Consider the following 15,556-nt stretch of genomic DNA (forward strand, 5'->3'; position numbering starts at 1 on the left):
TGGATAGAGTTTATGCAGCTAGCTCTTTTCAACTGATTGATACGGATACGATACAGTAACAATCCACTAAACTACCAAGCTAGCTAACGGTACGGCTCGTTGATATTTCTTCGTATTCTGAGTATTTCTTTCAAACACCAAACATGTCGAGAAGTGCTGGCACTTTGCAGACGACCCATCAGGCGACTTATATCCCGCCAAGATTGATGCCTGGGTAAGTATTCCATTGCTTTTTTAAGTTATCATGGTTTGTTATTGTGGCGTAGCCAGTAGGACTCTACCACCACCGAGCGCTATGTTTCCGCAGAGTTTCGGGCGGGCGGACAACAGAGTCTACCCGCCGAGGTGGAAAACACTCCACCAGACATGCAGCGCAGCTTAGCGCAATTTGATTTTTTTTTTTTCCCGAAAATATGTCTGTCATTTTCACAAGGGGTTTTAAATGACTGAATCTTTGACTTAAGATTGTTGTTTAAGTATTTTAGCTGAGTGCCAGTGGATTTGTTAAATCTGAAAAAGATACCCTTGTATACTGTAATGTAAAGTAACAAGTTATAGCGTTAGAGTTTAGACCTATTACGTTAGATATCTAAGCTGTTATTTTCGCAAGGGTTTAATTTTTGGGAATCTCAGTTGGACTGCGAATTTAAGAACAGGCAAAAATGTTACCTTACGCTAAGGTAGTAGTGCGCTTATGTACATTGTAGGCCTCTATGTCAATTCGTGAAAACAACTTCTCGCAAAAATGTCCGTGACCTTCGCATTCGCGAAAATATCTGTAACAAGTTACGCGAAAATATAACAGCATATACAGCACTGACATTACTGACAACAACATAGGGTTCTACTTCTAACTGTGAGTGTTAATGCCAATTAAAATCAATTAGTCTTATGCCTAGTGTTGGTGTTGTATCCAGTTTCTCTCCCCCCCCCCCCCCCTTCTCTCTCGTTACAATGAAGCATGCTTGTGATTGCACCATCAATAGAGTAAGAGTTGAAGTTTAATTCATTTCATCGTTTCTTTTTTGTTATTATTTTTTTGCACACTTGCAGCTACAAGGGCCACTGCCCCACCATGAAGTTTGACTATGGCGAGACGTACGGGAATGCCACAGCCAAGTACTTTCAGGACTACCGCTCAGCAACTCTGAACACCAGCAAGACCAACTACGCCAACGGCGGCCAGTTCCCGACGGTTTACACGCACAACCCGGACCAGGTGATCGGGGCGAGGGACAGGACGCGGGAGAGGTGGCGCACTGAGCCCAGGTACCAGCTCAGCAACGTCAACCACGACCGCAAGGAGGAGGTTTCCAAGTTCGATAAGGTGCGATAATGCATATATTGCATTGTAATCAGGTTACATCTTATCCCAGATATGAATGATCAAGTATTTGTTGTATATCAGTCAACAAGGCACACGAATAGCTGCTGGAAGTATGTTATGCACATAATAGTGCCTAAAGTTAAACAAATACAAACAACTCTTGAAGAGACTAAAGATATCCTATGCTGAAGGCCTCGTAAAACATGGATTCAAAATTTGGTCAAAACCGCAGGTACAATGTAGGTTTTTGCAATGCAAGTAGAAACAACAGTGATTACTTGAATTTTTTGTGTTGTTCTCATTCTGCTTCCAGTCAGTGTCAGGTTCAGTCATGTTAGATGGCACAGTAACTTAACTATGACCTCAAAAGCCTTCAAGCCAGCACATGATAGAGTTGATGGAGACGTAGATTATAGTTTTGGTTGGAACGAGCCACAGTTTTGGTTGAATCATTTAGTATCTGACATGGAAATTTGGTAATACATACTTTAATTTTAACCTGCATTTGTCGGATACACCATGATTTTAGGAAAATACAGCTATGAATAAAATACATGTTGAACAAATAAAAGGTTACCTGTAGTAGCAATTTAGACATTACAGTTTTATTTCTGTTCTCTTTCAACCATTCAGCTTGCTCAGGAGCACAGAGAGCATTATAAAGATAGGACGGGGACCATCTCCCGCGTCAACGAGTTCCTGATACCGCGGTCAGCGCAGGAGATGTACCACCAAACCGGCCCATCGTAAGTTGCCATGACGACTGCCGTGCCGTGACGAGATGCACACTTGCACCAATTCTTGCGCTCTGCTGCACCATGGGGTTGTGTCAGATTAACCGCTCTTTCTCTCTTTTCTCAATCTTGCCTGTCCATTCTAACCATTGTCTTTTCTTTCTTTCTTTCTTTCTTGATTGATTTTCGCTAATGCGTGGTCCTGCTGTCAAAGACAAAAGTTTACAGCTTGACAGTTTAGAGATGCATAGGTGGTGAACGAAAATTATGATCAACCAGTAAGACTGCATTTGTTCTGCAAATCAGCGTGTTTTTTTTTTGTAGCCATGCTAATTTTTGTTTGCCTGTGATATTCCATATCACCAAATTTAACTTACAAATGAACTTCGTGATCAAGAGATGTAATATACATGTCTTTGAAATGTTGCATGGCCTTTTTGTTTTGAAATAATCTTAGAATTTTAAGCTAGTTGTTGTATCTGCAGTATCGCCATCAGCTTTGAATGATTTTAATTTGCGTGTGACGTTCAGCAGGTGTAGAAGAAACTTGTGTTTTTTTTAAGCATAAGTTTGCACATATGTATGTGAAATGTCAGCATTCTTTGCCAGATACTAGTGGTCCCACCTAGGTTGTAAACTTGTGATTCTATGACATAACCTCTGTACAAGAAAAGCATGTCTTGGTTGCCCATGTATTGAAGTAGACAGACTAGAGTGGGCATACATGTAAGCACATGTTTATATCAAGCACGATGCCATTTGAGATGAAATCAGGGAATTTGATGATGTATCTTGATATTATAATTTTCAATATACATTCTTGATGTTTCATTGGGTTGAATGAAAAATGTTATCATTCCACTTCATTTGAGCCCTTTATAAATGACATTATTATTGTTCAGTTTGGTTGTAGATTTTTTAAATGCACTTGATGAGTAAATTAAAAACTTCTAAATTGATAAATATGTAACTTATCCTCAAGCTTCTAAATTGGCTCAATTGGTAAATTCAAAACAGATTCTTAAGCTTCTTGAACTTCTGGAAAGGACAAGAACAGAATCATGCCATTTCTGTCCTGAAAAGTGTTGGGGAAAGGGGTGGGGGAGACCAAAGGTGAATGCATTCACTGACACTCTATCGGTACAAACAATATTCATCTCAATGTAACACTCAACTTTTCTATGTGTTACTCAATGGGCAGTGTACTTGATATCACTTACAAGTTGAAAAGTTTGCTCACAGACAAAGGCATGTACCAAGGTATGTATTATAGAAGGGGGTGGTCAATTGATAAAACAACAACTTGACTATAGACTGTGCTTTCATTAAATGTGATGTCAGATTTCAGCAGGTACAAATAACAACCAAAAGGCAAACATGAGATAGTAAACATATCAACAGGATCTAGGGCCTCACTGAGATTTTCTGACACTAGTCTGGTTGATGTACATATCATTACAGGCATGCTAATTCAAGTGCAGATGCTGTATGATAGACGCGAGTTATGTATCATGACTATGGATTTTCCAATTCTCCTGTACATTGAGGTGATGGGCTTAACAGCAACTTGTCGACTGGTGGTCGCACATCTGGGATGTCATTCACTCCACTTGAAGGACATGCGCATTCACTGTCTAATTCCGAGTGTTATTAACCCATGGAAATGTACTGTATGTGGTCCTTTTGCCAAATATTCTAACAGTGTGATGTCTTCAAACTCATGTTGGACTGTCCAGATTCTGTGCATGTTCTCTAAACTCTAATTGTAACTTTCACTTACATTGTGTATTTGTATAGAGTTTAATGATGTTGAGCAAAGAATTAAAAAAAAGAAGAAGAAATCAAGTCAGAAAGCTGGTGTGAGAGAGGAAAATTTAGTGACGATCAAAAGAATTGTTGCATCATAAGTATGATATGCAAAGATGAGCAATCTAGAGAGATCAGAAAATGTACTGATGTCCAGACAATATTTGTAACCATCCTTTACCTAATGGTGTACGTGCTTAGTTTAGGACATGCCTGAACTCGATAAACAATACTGGAATCAACATTTTAGACCATGAATGAGAAACAGGTCCTCATATTGTGGGAAAAAACAAACTATGAAATACTGTCTTTCATCAAAGAAGCGATATGACTAAAGGAGTAAGTCTAATACGAAGCCTTCCACAAACTTTCTAAAGCCCAGGTGAATTCCTTCACTTCCGCTCAGAGCATATCTCGGTTCTCGAGCCAGGAAAGTTTGTTTGATTTGTTTTGTTTTGTTTTTGTTTTGGTGGGGGACTTTTTTTTTTTTGTTAAAAAAAGTTCTTCGAACTTGATTTTCTATTGATGCCCATGGACGCTTAGCTCAATTGTTCCTCGTCAACATTTTTAAATGAAAATGACAAGAGCTCTTTGCTTGTGAACGCAGCACGACAGGAAATTCAACCACTTTGCACGTGTGATTTCGAAGATTAAGGCGTGCGCTTGAGCAAACAATAGGTCGAGATCATTTTCTTTTTGCTGCTCTTATTTCGAACAGAGAACGTTCGCGAAACGAGAGCATGATTGTCCCCGTCTGTTTTCGCAATATTTCTTGTGGCGTTCGTTTGTTTTTTTCGTGGCCGGTAGGTCCAACCTCGCCCGCTGTTCATGGCGGAACCCTGCGTGCGAATGACTGATATATGTCAAGAACAATTTGCCCCACCGAGACGTCGGTCATGTTTTGACAGACATCATTAATCATAATACGTAAAAAAAAGTGATGACGTGGAGACATTTTCTTCGTTCGGACCCGTTCTTAGGGTAACGCGCAATGTTAGCCAAACATTCTGCTCTTCGCACTGCCCTTGAAAATGTCATTTTCCGTAATAACCTGTTGTCCTTTCGAATGACCAGGACCTTACGTTTTGCGAGAATCATACCGTATCTCTCTGCCATGCAACATAAAGTGCGTTAATCATCGTTCATTAAGACGCATTTGACTGCACTTGTAGGCCATGAATGAACTACTTCCCGACTGTTTAAAGCAGGTAAATACGTGTATACTAGCGCATATTGAAAAGTGAATCTCTGCAATTAGCACTTCAAATACAGTAATAGAAAGATAGCTGCTAGATGTACACCTTTTTTTTTTTGTAAACAAGACGGTTTACACAGCCGTGGAACGGACGATTACGTTGGATCGGAAAAAAAGAAATTAAAGTGTTTAGAACCCCTTCGTAGCAGAAATTCACTACAGACTGTATTTGATTTTTAAACCTCGCAAATACCTCTATTCACTTCATTTGATTTGATTTGATTTGATATGATTACAGATTGATGTGATATGCTTGCCCAATGATGCGTTTGGTCGCAAAAGGGTTAAATCAGACCTCCGGGTGATTTCCAGATATGTGCAGCTGAACAACGATAAATTACTTAAACCGAGTACAGAGTTTCAGAATTTATAGTGATTGGGATGAGGAATAAGAATGTTTTCAAAATTGATAACAACTTGCAATGAACAAGGATGATGACATGGCAGCCTCACCGTAAGAATGCATGAGTTGGGGCTCACAGGGAAACAGAATAAAAGAAGAAGGCATGCAGATTCTACACAGGTAAACTTGTCAATCGAGTGGTATTGTAATGGAATTACACTGCTACATTTTTGAAATACATTATGTACTTGAGGCTCTTATGCCATCAACACTATTCAGTGTAATTTTTAAAAGATTTTTCAGAGTATTGGTTTCTCTGCTCAAAGACCACAACAAATTCCCCAAATCTGTACATGGAGCTGTCGATTAATGTAATACATGATATGAAATTATGAAAATCATCTGGAATACCCCCCTTTAAAAGCCATTTTTAAACATTTTCCAAGTAAGCCCGTCATCGGACAGAGCAAAATAAGACATTTCCAGTGATTCCTCCTATGTTATACACAAGAGGTATAGGGAATATTTTTGAAGTTTGGTTAAGGATATCCGATATTTTCCTTTTATTCTTATGTAGAATGGGTGGGGGCGGATTCGAAAGTGATACAGACTCATAAGAACCCTCGATTGGCTTCTAAAGGGGAGTATAAACATGTCTCATTTCCAAAACACTCAAGTTCATCAAGTAATGCCGGAAAAACCCTCCCAAAGTGCATTGTTTCAGCGTCGCTGTTTACCAGACTATAGGTGAGAGTAAGGTTGTGTAAACGTGGAAAAAAAAAATCGCCTCGTACTAAAATCGAAAGGTCAAAAGGTCATTTTTTCGTAAGTCTTGTCCTCAGTGCTGCAGCTTTGACATTCTGAACGCGACGGGGAAAAAATATCAAATCCTGTTTCAATAAACACAACGGTTTTATCCTTCTTTGTATCAGTGTCAAAAATTGGAAGGTAGATTCGGCAAGGGAACTGATCTCCCGTATTATCGTGTGGAGGTGGAATAGTTGAGCGTCATGTGTAGTCTATTGAAATAAAGCTCTTATCTACAAAATACCGTTCATCTTCATGTAGACTAAAAACGTTCGATATTGTCCATGTGTGTAGTGTTCATACATAAATGCTGAGCAACTTTGTCATTCATGGTCACTATTTTGAATATGATGGTTAAACGTTAACTCAAATGTCATCGAGTCATGGACGAACTCATTCTGTGTGACGTTTACATCGAATATGGCATAGAATCCGTACTAATCACTTTGTAAGTGGCATTTTATATACAGCTGTAGTGTATGTAGTAAATTGTATTACGCGATGCATGCTTTTTTTCCCTCCTTTTTTTTTTTTTTTTTTTTTTTTTGGTCTCCTGCGTTGTTGGTGTTTTATGCATGTTTTGGTATAGCGCTTGTATGCTAGATTCATGTCAAAGATACAAGTTACTAGTAATTTACCTTTCGTGTCTGCGTCTGTGTAGCGCTTGCTCCGTACTGAAATAACGGTGAAGATGTTCTTCAATGATAAGATCAAAGTCACAGATCAACGAAAGTTTGAACAAAATCGCAGGAAACTATAACTACGAAATTTATTAAAGTTGATATGTTGTCGGCTTGTTCATATGTCGTATACTGTAGAGTTGTCATACATGTACATTATCTGTTTTTGCCATAGGACAGTATCGTCACTCGCCTATAAACCTTCCTTTGATGTTTACAGAATTGAACAAGGATTTCGTATACGACGAGGATGTCTGATAAAAATCAATATCCTCAGTATACCATGAGCGGAGACGTACAGGCTGTAATAATCGGACAATAGGAAATACCATTTTTACTGTCTTAGGCAACAATAAGGAATTACGGAGGTGGCATCATGACGTCACTGTCTTGTCAACAGAACAACTCTACAAAGGTGCACTTTAATGACATGTCGAATGACAATTGACATGCCAACTCTGATAAAATGGACATCATTTTGATTAGTGTTTTTTATCTGATTTCGTTTACATTTCAGTGATCTGTGACCATTATTAGATTGTTTTTTTTTGTGTGTGAAAGCAACTCTGTAATTATGTTGATATTCTTAGTGTATTATGGTAGGCTGTAGTGGTTGCCTATACCATTTAGTAAAGTGAAGAAAGCCGTTTGCACATGCCTTATGCCGCCATATTTATATGCCTGTGTAGCATAGGTTGTGACGAAAACTTGTGGACAAACTGTTTTGCCAAAATGTTGTATTTTTCGGAATTAAAAAGAGTATATATTTAGCGATCAACATTGGAAAATGGAAAAAAAAATGTTTGGTATATGCTTGTAAATGAGCTGTACATAACTGCGCAACAGAGAGAGAGAAAAAGAAAGAGAAATTAAGAGGGAAAGTCGACGAGTGTGTATACGATGTTGATGTTGATGGTGATGATGACACTGCTGACGCTTATGAGGCGTAAAATAAGAAAAGAGGAGAAGGTCATCTTTTTTTGAGAGCGAACGGACGAGAATATTTTCGTTTGAAGCGTTTGAGTTCAAGAGTTAGCGTTTATACTTGGGCTCTTTGTAGGTGGGGTCTTGGCGTGTCCCGTGTAACGTCGACGTACATTTTTTCTTACTATCACATGGAAAACATTTGCAGATTTTACCACAGTTTAATACGGGTTCTGTGTGCGTGTTTTGCTTTGTAATCGTTGTGTGTCCTGTATGTTTGCGATTTTCATGATATTGTGTTGAATTCGGTGTGTTACACGTGAACTTTGGTGACATCGTGTGGCCAGACTTTGCTTGGTCGGCCGATCTGCTTACCTCAGCGTAATTAAAACCCATGATCTAAAGTCGAGCAAATGTCATGGTCCCTGGTCCCGTTAATTGCTTGTCGGATTCCAGCAAAGCCTTGTACTCGTCACTATCATGAAATGGTCAGACAGCGAGGGTTCCGTTTGACTTGATGTAAGTGTCTGTCACTAAAATTTTATTTGTTTATCTGTTGTTCTGTCCCCGTTGTTTCGTGTTTAGACTGTTTGTATAACACTGGATGATGGCATTCAAACGCCAGACGATTGGATGTGTGCCGAACTGAATCTAACACCCGCACACCAGCCTGTATATTAATGCACGCACTACACCGTAATTAACAACCACACATGCATGCCACACTTGCACATCTGACAAGTAACACCTGTTTTTAACACCACTTACCATTGTTCTTTTGTATAGAGCAGCATGATTCGCATCGTTCATAACATATCTCGCACATCGAGCAGGTGGCATTGTTTGTTTTATTTTCCATGCAAGTAAATTTCTAGCATTTTCCAGTATTTTTTTTCTCACGTTGGAGCCACATTGTTTAGCCGAGGAGAGGAAAATGCATGCAATTATATATCAATGAAGGATTTCCACTGTTTCATTAAACAAAACAAAAAAATCAAATACATTTACGAAGTTGTTCCTTTACTTTGCAGTCTTGATCCCAATGGATTTCTACACATTGTTCTTAGCATAGCCTACCCCTATAGTAAGACCGATTCCCTCCATGTTTATCAATAATGCTGGCACGTTGTTTGACACAAACTATACTCATGTGGTCTTAATTTTTATAGACAGTTATTTTGCATGGATCATTGCATGTGGCTACCTCACCGATTCCTTTCATAATTTCCCCATTAAGATTGAGTGATAGTTAATCCTTGAATATGAAAGATACAACAGTAGTATTTTTTTAGGAGAGTCAAAAAAAAAAACCCAACCAAGTGGAATATGCGTTTTGATAAGACACGTCGCCCGTGTCATACAAAGACACTGTTCACACATTTTATTGATGCTATAATTGCAGCCTAAAGTAGTCCCCTTGCTTTGTCCCCGCCCTAGATACCGATGATAGCACCTGTCCCTAGACATGAATATTTATAGAACTTATATACTGAAAAAAAAAGGCGGAGACATGCCAGTACTATCACTTAAACTCCGCCCACTGTCAATTTTCCTCCCTTATAGCATGGACGAACACATGGACATGCGAGAGGAGGCGTCCATGGCGACAACGAGAAACGCCCACATCAACCGCCAGGCGATCCCGCCCATCCAGACGTTCAGCCGTTCGTCCACGGTTCGCGACAGAGCCATGCGCGACGTCTACTTCGAACATCGGTAGATCATCGTAATCAATGATGACCACGGATTCTTCGATTTAATTTATTTGTTTCTTGCGCAACCACAAGTAAATCTTTGCAAATCAGCTTCGCAATATTATCGCATCCAATTTCTCATTGCTTTCTGCAAACATGAATTGACTAAATTAATGGTTACGTGGCAGCCATTACTGTAGCATTATAGTTTGAACGTGTAAATAGTTCCTGCCTCTCGAACAGACTGGATCACGGCAGAGTGTTTGAATGCGAGTGAGAATGACAAATTTTCGGCCGTACCAAATAACATATTCGCCACACCGAGGTTAGAATTGATCTTGTAAAATTTATAGTTCGATGTCTGAACGGATATCTTTAGCTATCTTTGTCAAAAGCAATAAACAGCTAATGTCGTCATTTTATTCTACGAAAGATGGAAACAATCATGTTTATGTCCAGTTGTGTCAAAACCAATGCAGGACTAACTGTAAATTGTGTCTTTTATCTTGACATTACCTTAAGCTCTGAATTGTGTGTGTAACTGCCTCGCAGGACACTCTTATGCAAGTCGACGGTTGGCAGGAAACGAACTTCCAGGGGTTAAATTTGTTTAGTCAAACCGCATTATTGGTGATGGAGGTCTACATACTATTCATGTGTTATATCAAGGAGACACTATATTAGGCGAGACTCGCCTGTATAGTATATCCGTATACTAGTAGTACCTCCTCGGTTACATCTAGAGTAAGTACTGTGAAAAGTGCTTTACCATGACGGGATATGCCATAACGCAAAGTGCAATTTCTACACACACGATAGACGTATGCAATTGAGTGAATTCCGTCCTTTATATTATATCGCCACTATTATAACGCATATCATATACTTGAGAACATGGTTATATAGCCTACTACACGTGTATCTCGGCAGAACTTTAGGGTATATCAATGTATATTTATGTCTTCTTAATAAGTGAGGTCTGCTTTTCCTGATTTTACCATCTTCCCCCCCCCCCCCCCAAAAAAAAAGAGCGACCGACAACAAAGGGGGGGGGGGGGATGCCTTATTTCGACATTTTTTGCATCCATTTGTATGTAACTACATTGTATTTTACTTATATAGACATAGTTTCATCGGCTTTGTCCAAACGCAAAGTACGAACGGAGAGCTTTGCTAGATATTGATCTCGGCCCATTTTAATTACGTCAAACTTGTAAGCGTATAGCAATGAGGAACAGTCGGAGCTGTATCCATGGTTACTATGGAGTGGTTGCTATAGGGCTCTGCTTGACTCGGATGAAAGACTATGGGTTCGAATCCCCAGGAGTAGTTCGGTAGTATTCCCGAGCTCGATTGGAAGGGAATACCAATGAGGAGGCCATCATACAATATATCCTGAGCCAGCTGTATCAATTCTAGTAAGTCGACCAGTGATGCATACATGACTTATTGTATGAATCAAGGCGACTTTTATTATGGACAAGATAAAAAACTGCAGCGCAAAACGTTTCTGATGAAGACTAATTTGCTGATGTGCGCTGCAGTTTTCGTCGGGTGGTTACTGGCCCGGCGAAGAGGTTGCCCGATTTCTCTTTCTTTTTATTACTTATTTACTTCTATCATTTTTTATTTTTGCGTTTTATCAAGGAATCAAAACAATACAATCTTCACAGGTAGATATAACTTGATGGGAATGATCAGTGAAAAAGGGGGAAAAGAAAGTATATATGCATTAATTTTCTGCATTTGTCAGATTTCAGTATGTATGACCGATGGATCGATTCAGTGGTCGATTAATATGGAAGTATAGGCTGGAGGAAATCTGTTTATCGTCCTAAATATTAGCTGTGATTTTATTGCTTAGTTACTATGCAGTGGGTGTATTTCTTGCGTAATTACGATAGATGTTACTTTTTACTTTGCTTTTTAATCGTGTCAGTGATGTGGTGGAGTATGCATTTGTCTCTTATTAGCAGCTGCCTCGTTCATGCCTTCAAACTTTAAAATTCTCGATGGCTCATTCTTCGTGTATTTGGAATGTAAAAAGGAATAAATTAATGCTGTAAATATATCACTGTTTCTTTTGTCATCAATTCTCTGCTGTTAAACACTCATGTGGAACGAGAGCGAAACAAGAGCGGGTTTGTGTGGCGTTTTGGTATTCCGGAACCTAGTGAACCCCTCACTCTCCAAATAATAATGATAACACTGTAATGATAATAATGATGACAATAATAATGATGATGATAATGATGATGATGATGATGATGATAGTAATAACAATAGTAATAATGATAATAATAATCATGATAATGATAATAAAAACAACAATAATAACCAGAATGTAGCTATGCTGTGGGATCTTTATATGCCAAGAGATATGAGGCGATTTTTATGAGTGACGTCATAGTAAAAACCCGGCGTTGCCGTTTTGAAAAGATGACAATTTACCTATTCTCAAAAGAGTTGATTTTGAGTTTTCCGTCAGTTGTCATTACATTTCCTACACCAAATATCATGTTGCTTGAAATTTCACACACATACACACACACACACATAATATGCACTTTGATAGTGGTTGAAGTGTCCCTTTAACATCATAATTACAACGAGGAGATATCGATGGTAAAAAGATGTGTAATTGGGTTTTGAAATTGATTTGAAATAAGACGACGAGGGGTGGAGGTCACACCGTTTCAGACTAGCAGACAATTCAAGGTATAGTGCTCAGAATGATAATATCGATATGACGCGATCATGTAGGAGTCGCATTGGTGACATTCAAGATCAAATAGTCTGTCAAAACAAGCCACGTCGCCCATATATAACAGAGAGAGAGAGAAAAAAAAAAGAAAGAAAGAAAGAAAGAAAGGGACAGCGGGAAAAATGAACAGCATGTATGGGGAACAGAACATTTCATGAACATTGCCCGATCCATGACCTATCATACTGTTAGTATCGTAACCGAAGAAAGACATCACGAGCATGTTTTCTTTCGACAGTTTCCTTCGAGTTGGGGGACGGCTGAATCACGTATAGTTTTCAGCTGGATTTCTTCTGTTGACAGTTGGTATCCGATGTTTCAGTCCGATACATCAACAGCACCTTAAAGGAAACCAAAACCCCAAAGAGCAGTGTGGATTGAGTGAGAGCAGCAACATTAGTAGAACACATCAGTGAAAGTTTGAAGAAAATCGGACAATCGATGCAAAAGCTATGAATTTTTTAAAGTTTTGGTGTTGTAATGACTGGATAAGGAGACTGCTAGAGTTTATGACGTCATGTGTGAACAACGATATAAAGAAAACAAGAGAAGAATTCCACAAAAATTCATTTTTCATGAAAATTACACATTCCATCCACTTGCTACTAACATGGATTATGTTAAGGGTAATGTGTTAAGGGTAATATCATTCCCCCTGCTTTCTGAAAGTGGTAAGTCAACTACTCAAGGTAGACAAGTGAAAGTATGTTGATTTTTTTTTTATATCTTCTTTATATTGTTGTTCACACATGATGTCATAAACTGAAGTAGTCTTCTTATCCGGTCATTACAACACCAAAACTTTAAAAATTCATAACTTTTGCGTCGATTGTCCGATGTTCTTCAAACTTTCACTGATGTGTTCTATTAATGTTGCTGCTTTCAGTCAGTCCACATTGCTCTTTGGGTTTTGGTTTCCTTTAATTTCTGCAGATCGAATATTAATCGTGATGATTATTGTGTGACAATGATATAATAATAATAATGGTCTACGTGAAATCGTATTTTCTTCCACAAGCGCCGTTCTTCCGGGCACACGACATTACTATGTCTATTTCTCTCTGCACATACTTCCTTGTCAAAATGGAGGATACCGACAAGTACCTGGTTGCAAAGAAAAATGATGATAAATAAAATGTAAAGCTGAAAGATATTCTGTCGGAAAGGGGGTTGTGATCAAGAAGTGAAATGAGGGAAAAAGGTTCAGAGAATGTACCACGTCATCAATACTGAACTTACGGTTAGTATAATATAGACTTCCTGAAAACATCAGGGTAAATGACGTAATGAATGACGTGTGAAAGGTCGTTACCATCTTGACATTTCGGTCGATTTGGCCAACTTTGTGACGGTATGCCTTCCCTCGAAAATGGCTTTCTCACAAGTTGATTCATATTCGCTTAAAAGCGTGTAGAAATTACTCGATATCAGGTAGCGTGTGAGATTTTGGTAGTGGTGGTGGATTTCTTATTGGCGTTTTGTTGTTTTGTTATGTTTCTTCTTGTTTTGCTTCCTATTGTTATCAAGAAAGTAATCCGAGAAGTCCCGGAGGGTGAAATTGACTTAAAAAGCAAACACACACACACACACACACACACACACAAATACACAGATCATATCATATCATAGTCCTATAAATATCGACAACTGTTTATTTCTACATGTACAATGTATGCTATGATCGCTAATACACACATAAAACTTGAAACAAAAAGGAAGTACACGCAAATGTTAAAATAAATCTAAACAAGAAAAGAAATCGGTACATGACTAGATATCAGAAAACAGAGAGACCACGGTTTCCTTAACTTTCAATAATCTTGTTGCAAGTATACACGATTTCAAAACATAGGATAATCTTTTAATTATCTCAGGGCAGGTGAAAAAAAAACACCCAAGAAGAATGTGGTAATGTAGGCCCTACATGATTGTAAGTTTTGCACGAATGGCTTTAGTTAATTCGATTGAAAAGGATATTAGACCTATATCAGGGCTCGACACTAACGGTGGCCCGGTGGCCCGGGGCCACCAAAAATGAAAGTCGGGCCACCAAATTTCAAAAAAGGGCAAATTTGATGGCCCGCCTCGGGCCACCAAAATTTTTTGAAAAGTGTCATTTATCTATGTTAAGATGTTGCAACCCATGTGCCTGTCAATGAATATTTATACTGACTGAATGAGTGCCTGAGAGTGAGTGTTGCGAGTTTTTTGAGGTTTATTTATGAGTAGATATGTCCAGCTTCCAATTCTTACTATGATAAAACTTAAATATTCATAAAAAAGCAGGAATTTTAATGTTTTTTATTGTTTTTGGGGGGCCACCAAATTTTTCTCTCGGGCCACCAAAAATTTGAAATTTATGATTTTGGTGGCCCCATCGGGCCACCAAATAAAAAAGTTAGTGTGGAGCCCTGCCTATATATATACACATTCACTTCTACATTCCAATATGCAGCTACATAGTTCGTATATAAAAAGAATATTTACAAGTATAACATAGAGTTTTCATAAAGGCCAACTGTTTTTCAGATACCTCAGTTACTTGTCAGTTTAGCAGGCCTGCGATGACCTTAATTTTTATCATGCTCAATAACACTATACACGAACTGGTTTATTATAATATTGCGGCGAGAGGGCCTTTAGCAGAGGACTCCTTCATACCGCGCAGTAAACTGCAGTTAGCGCACTATACCGTAGGATGGCGTCACACTGTCCCGACATTAACACATGATGGCCATTCGAATATGGAATTTTCAATTAATGAGTAAAGCAAGTAGAGTACTTTACAGGGGCACACGGGCAGCGTGACGAAGAGGTAAACCACTCCTTTGCATTGTGAACGTTAAAAAGGCGGGTGAGAAGATTGAGTCATATTTTAGTTATCATCTCGATTATTCTTACTTTGCGCATGAAGTCTTACATCCATATCTAATTGCAACAATATAAAAAAAGTGAAAATCAGATTATAATGTAATAATTTCAAATATCGACATCAAGTATTTAGCCTTCCTTTGTTACATTATTTCAATAGGGATTGTGCTTGTTATGATAATACAAATGCTATACTTTAATATATACTATATTTCATAATTATGTAATCGATCGAACGATCGGGTAAATGGATTTGTTGTCAGGCATTCACTTCATGACTACAATGAAGGAGTTGTTTTTTTAATATTTTCAGTACACAAACAACCTCAAAACAACAACAACAACAAAACA

At 38.5% G+C, this 15,556-nt stretch overlaps 1 protein-coding gene across 1 annotated transcript; it reads left to right on the plus strand.

Annotated features, from left to right (window-relative positions):
* Positions 1-63: 63 nt before the first annotated feature.
* On the plus strand, positions 64-9,596 carry LOC139712827 (ciliary microtubule inner protein 2C-like). Its single transcript, XM_071624618.1, has 4 exons — positions 64-214; positions 1,054-1,327; positions 1,961-2,073; positions 9,440-9,596. The coding sequence occupies exons 1-4, from the start codon at positions 144-146 to the stop codon at positions 9,594-9,596; spliced, it is 615 nt and encodes a 204-aa protein (XP_071480719.1). The 5' UTR covers positions 64-143.
* Positions 9,597-15,556: the final 5,960 nt, after the last annotated feature.

The sequence above is a fragment of the Diadema antillarum genome, unplaced genomic scaffold (assembly GCF_040938485.1).
Source record: "Diadema antillarum isolate AM-2024a unplaced genomic scaffold, OU_Dant_1.0 seq00001863_RagTag, whole genome shotgun sequence".
NCBI lineage: Eukaryota > Metazoa > Echinodermata > Echinoidea > Diadematoida > Diadematidae > Diadema > Diadema antillarum.

Coding starts and splice junctions, on each gene's coding strand:
- LOC139712827 (XM_071624618.1), top strand. CDS start 144: ATGTCGAGAAGTGCTGGCACTTTGCAGACGACCCATCAGGCGACTTAT. Junction 215..1,053: donor CCGCCAAGATTGATGCCTGG/GTAAGTATTCCA, acceptor GCACACTTGCAG/CTACAAGGGCCACTGCCCCA. Junction 2,074..9,439: donor TACCACCAAACCGGCCCATC/GTAAGTTGCCAT, acceptor CCTCCCTTATAG/CATGGACGAACACATGGACA.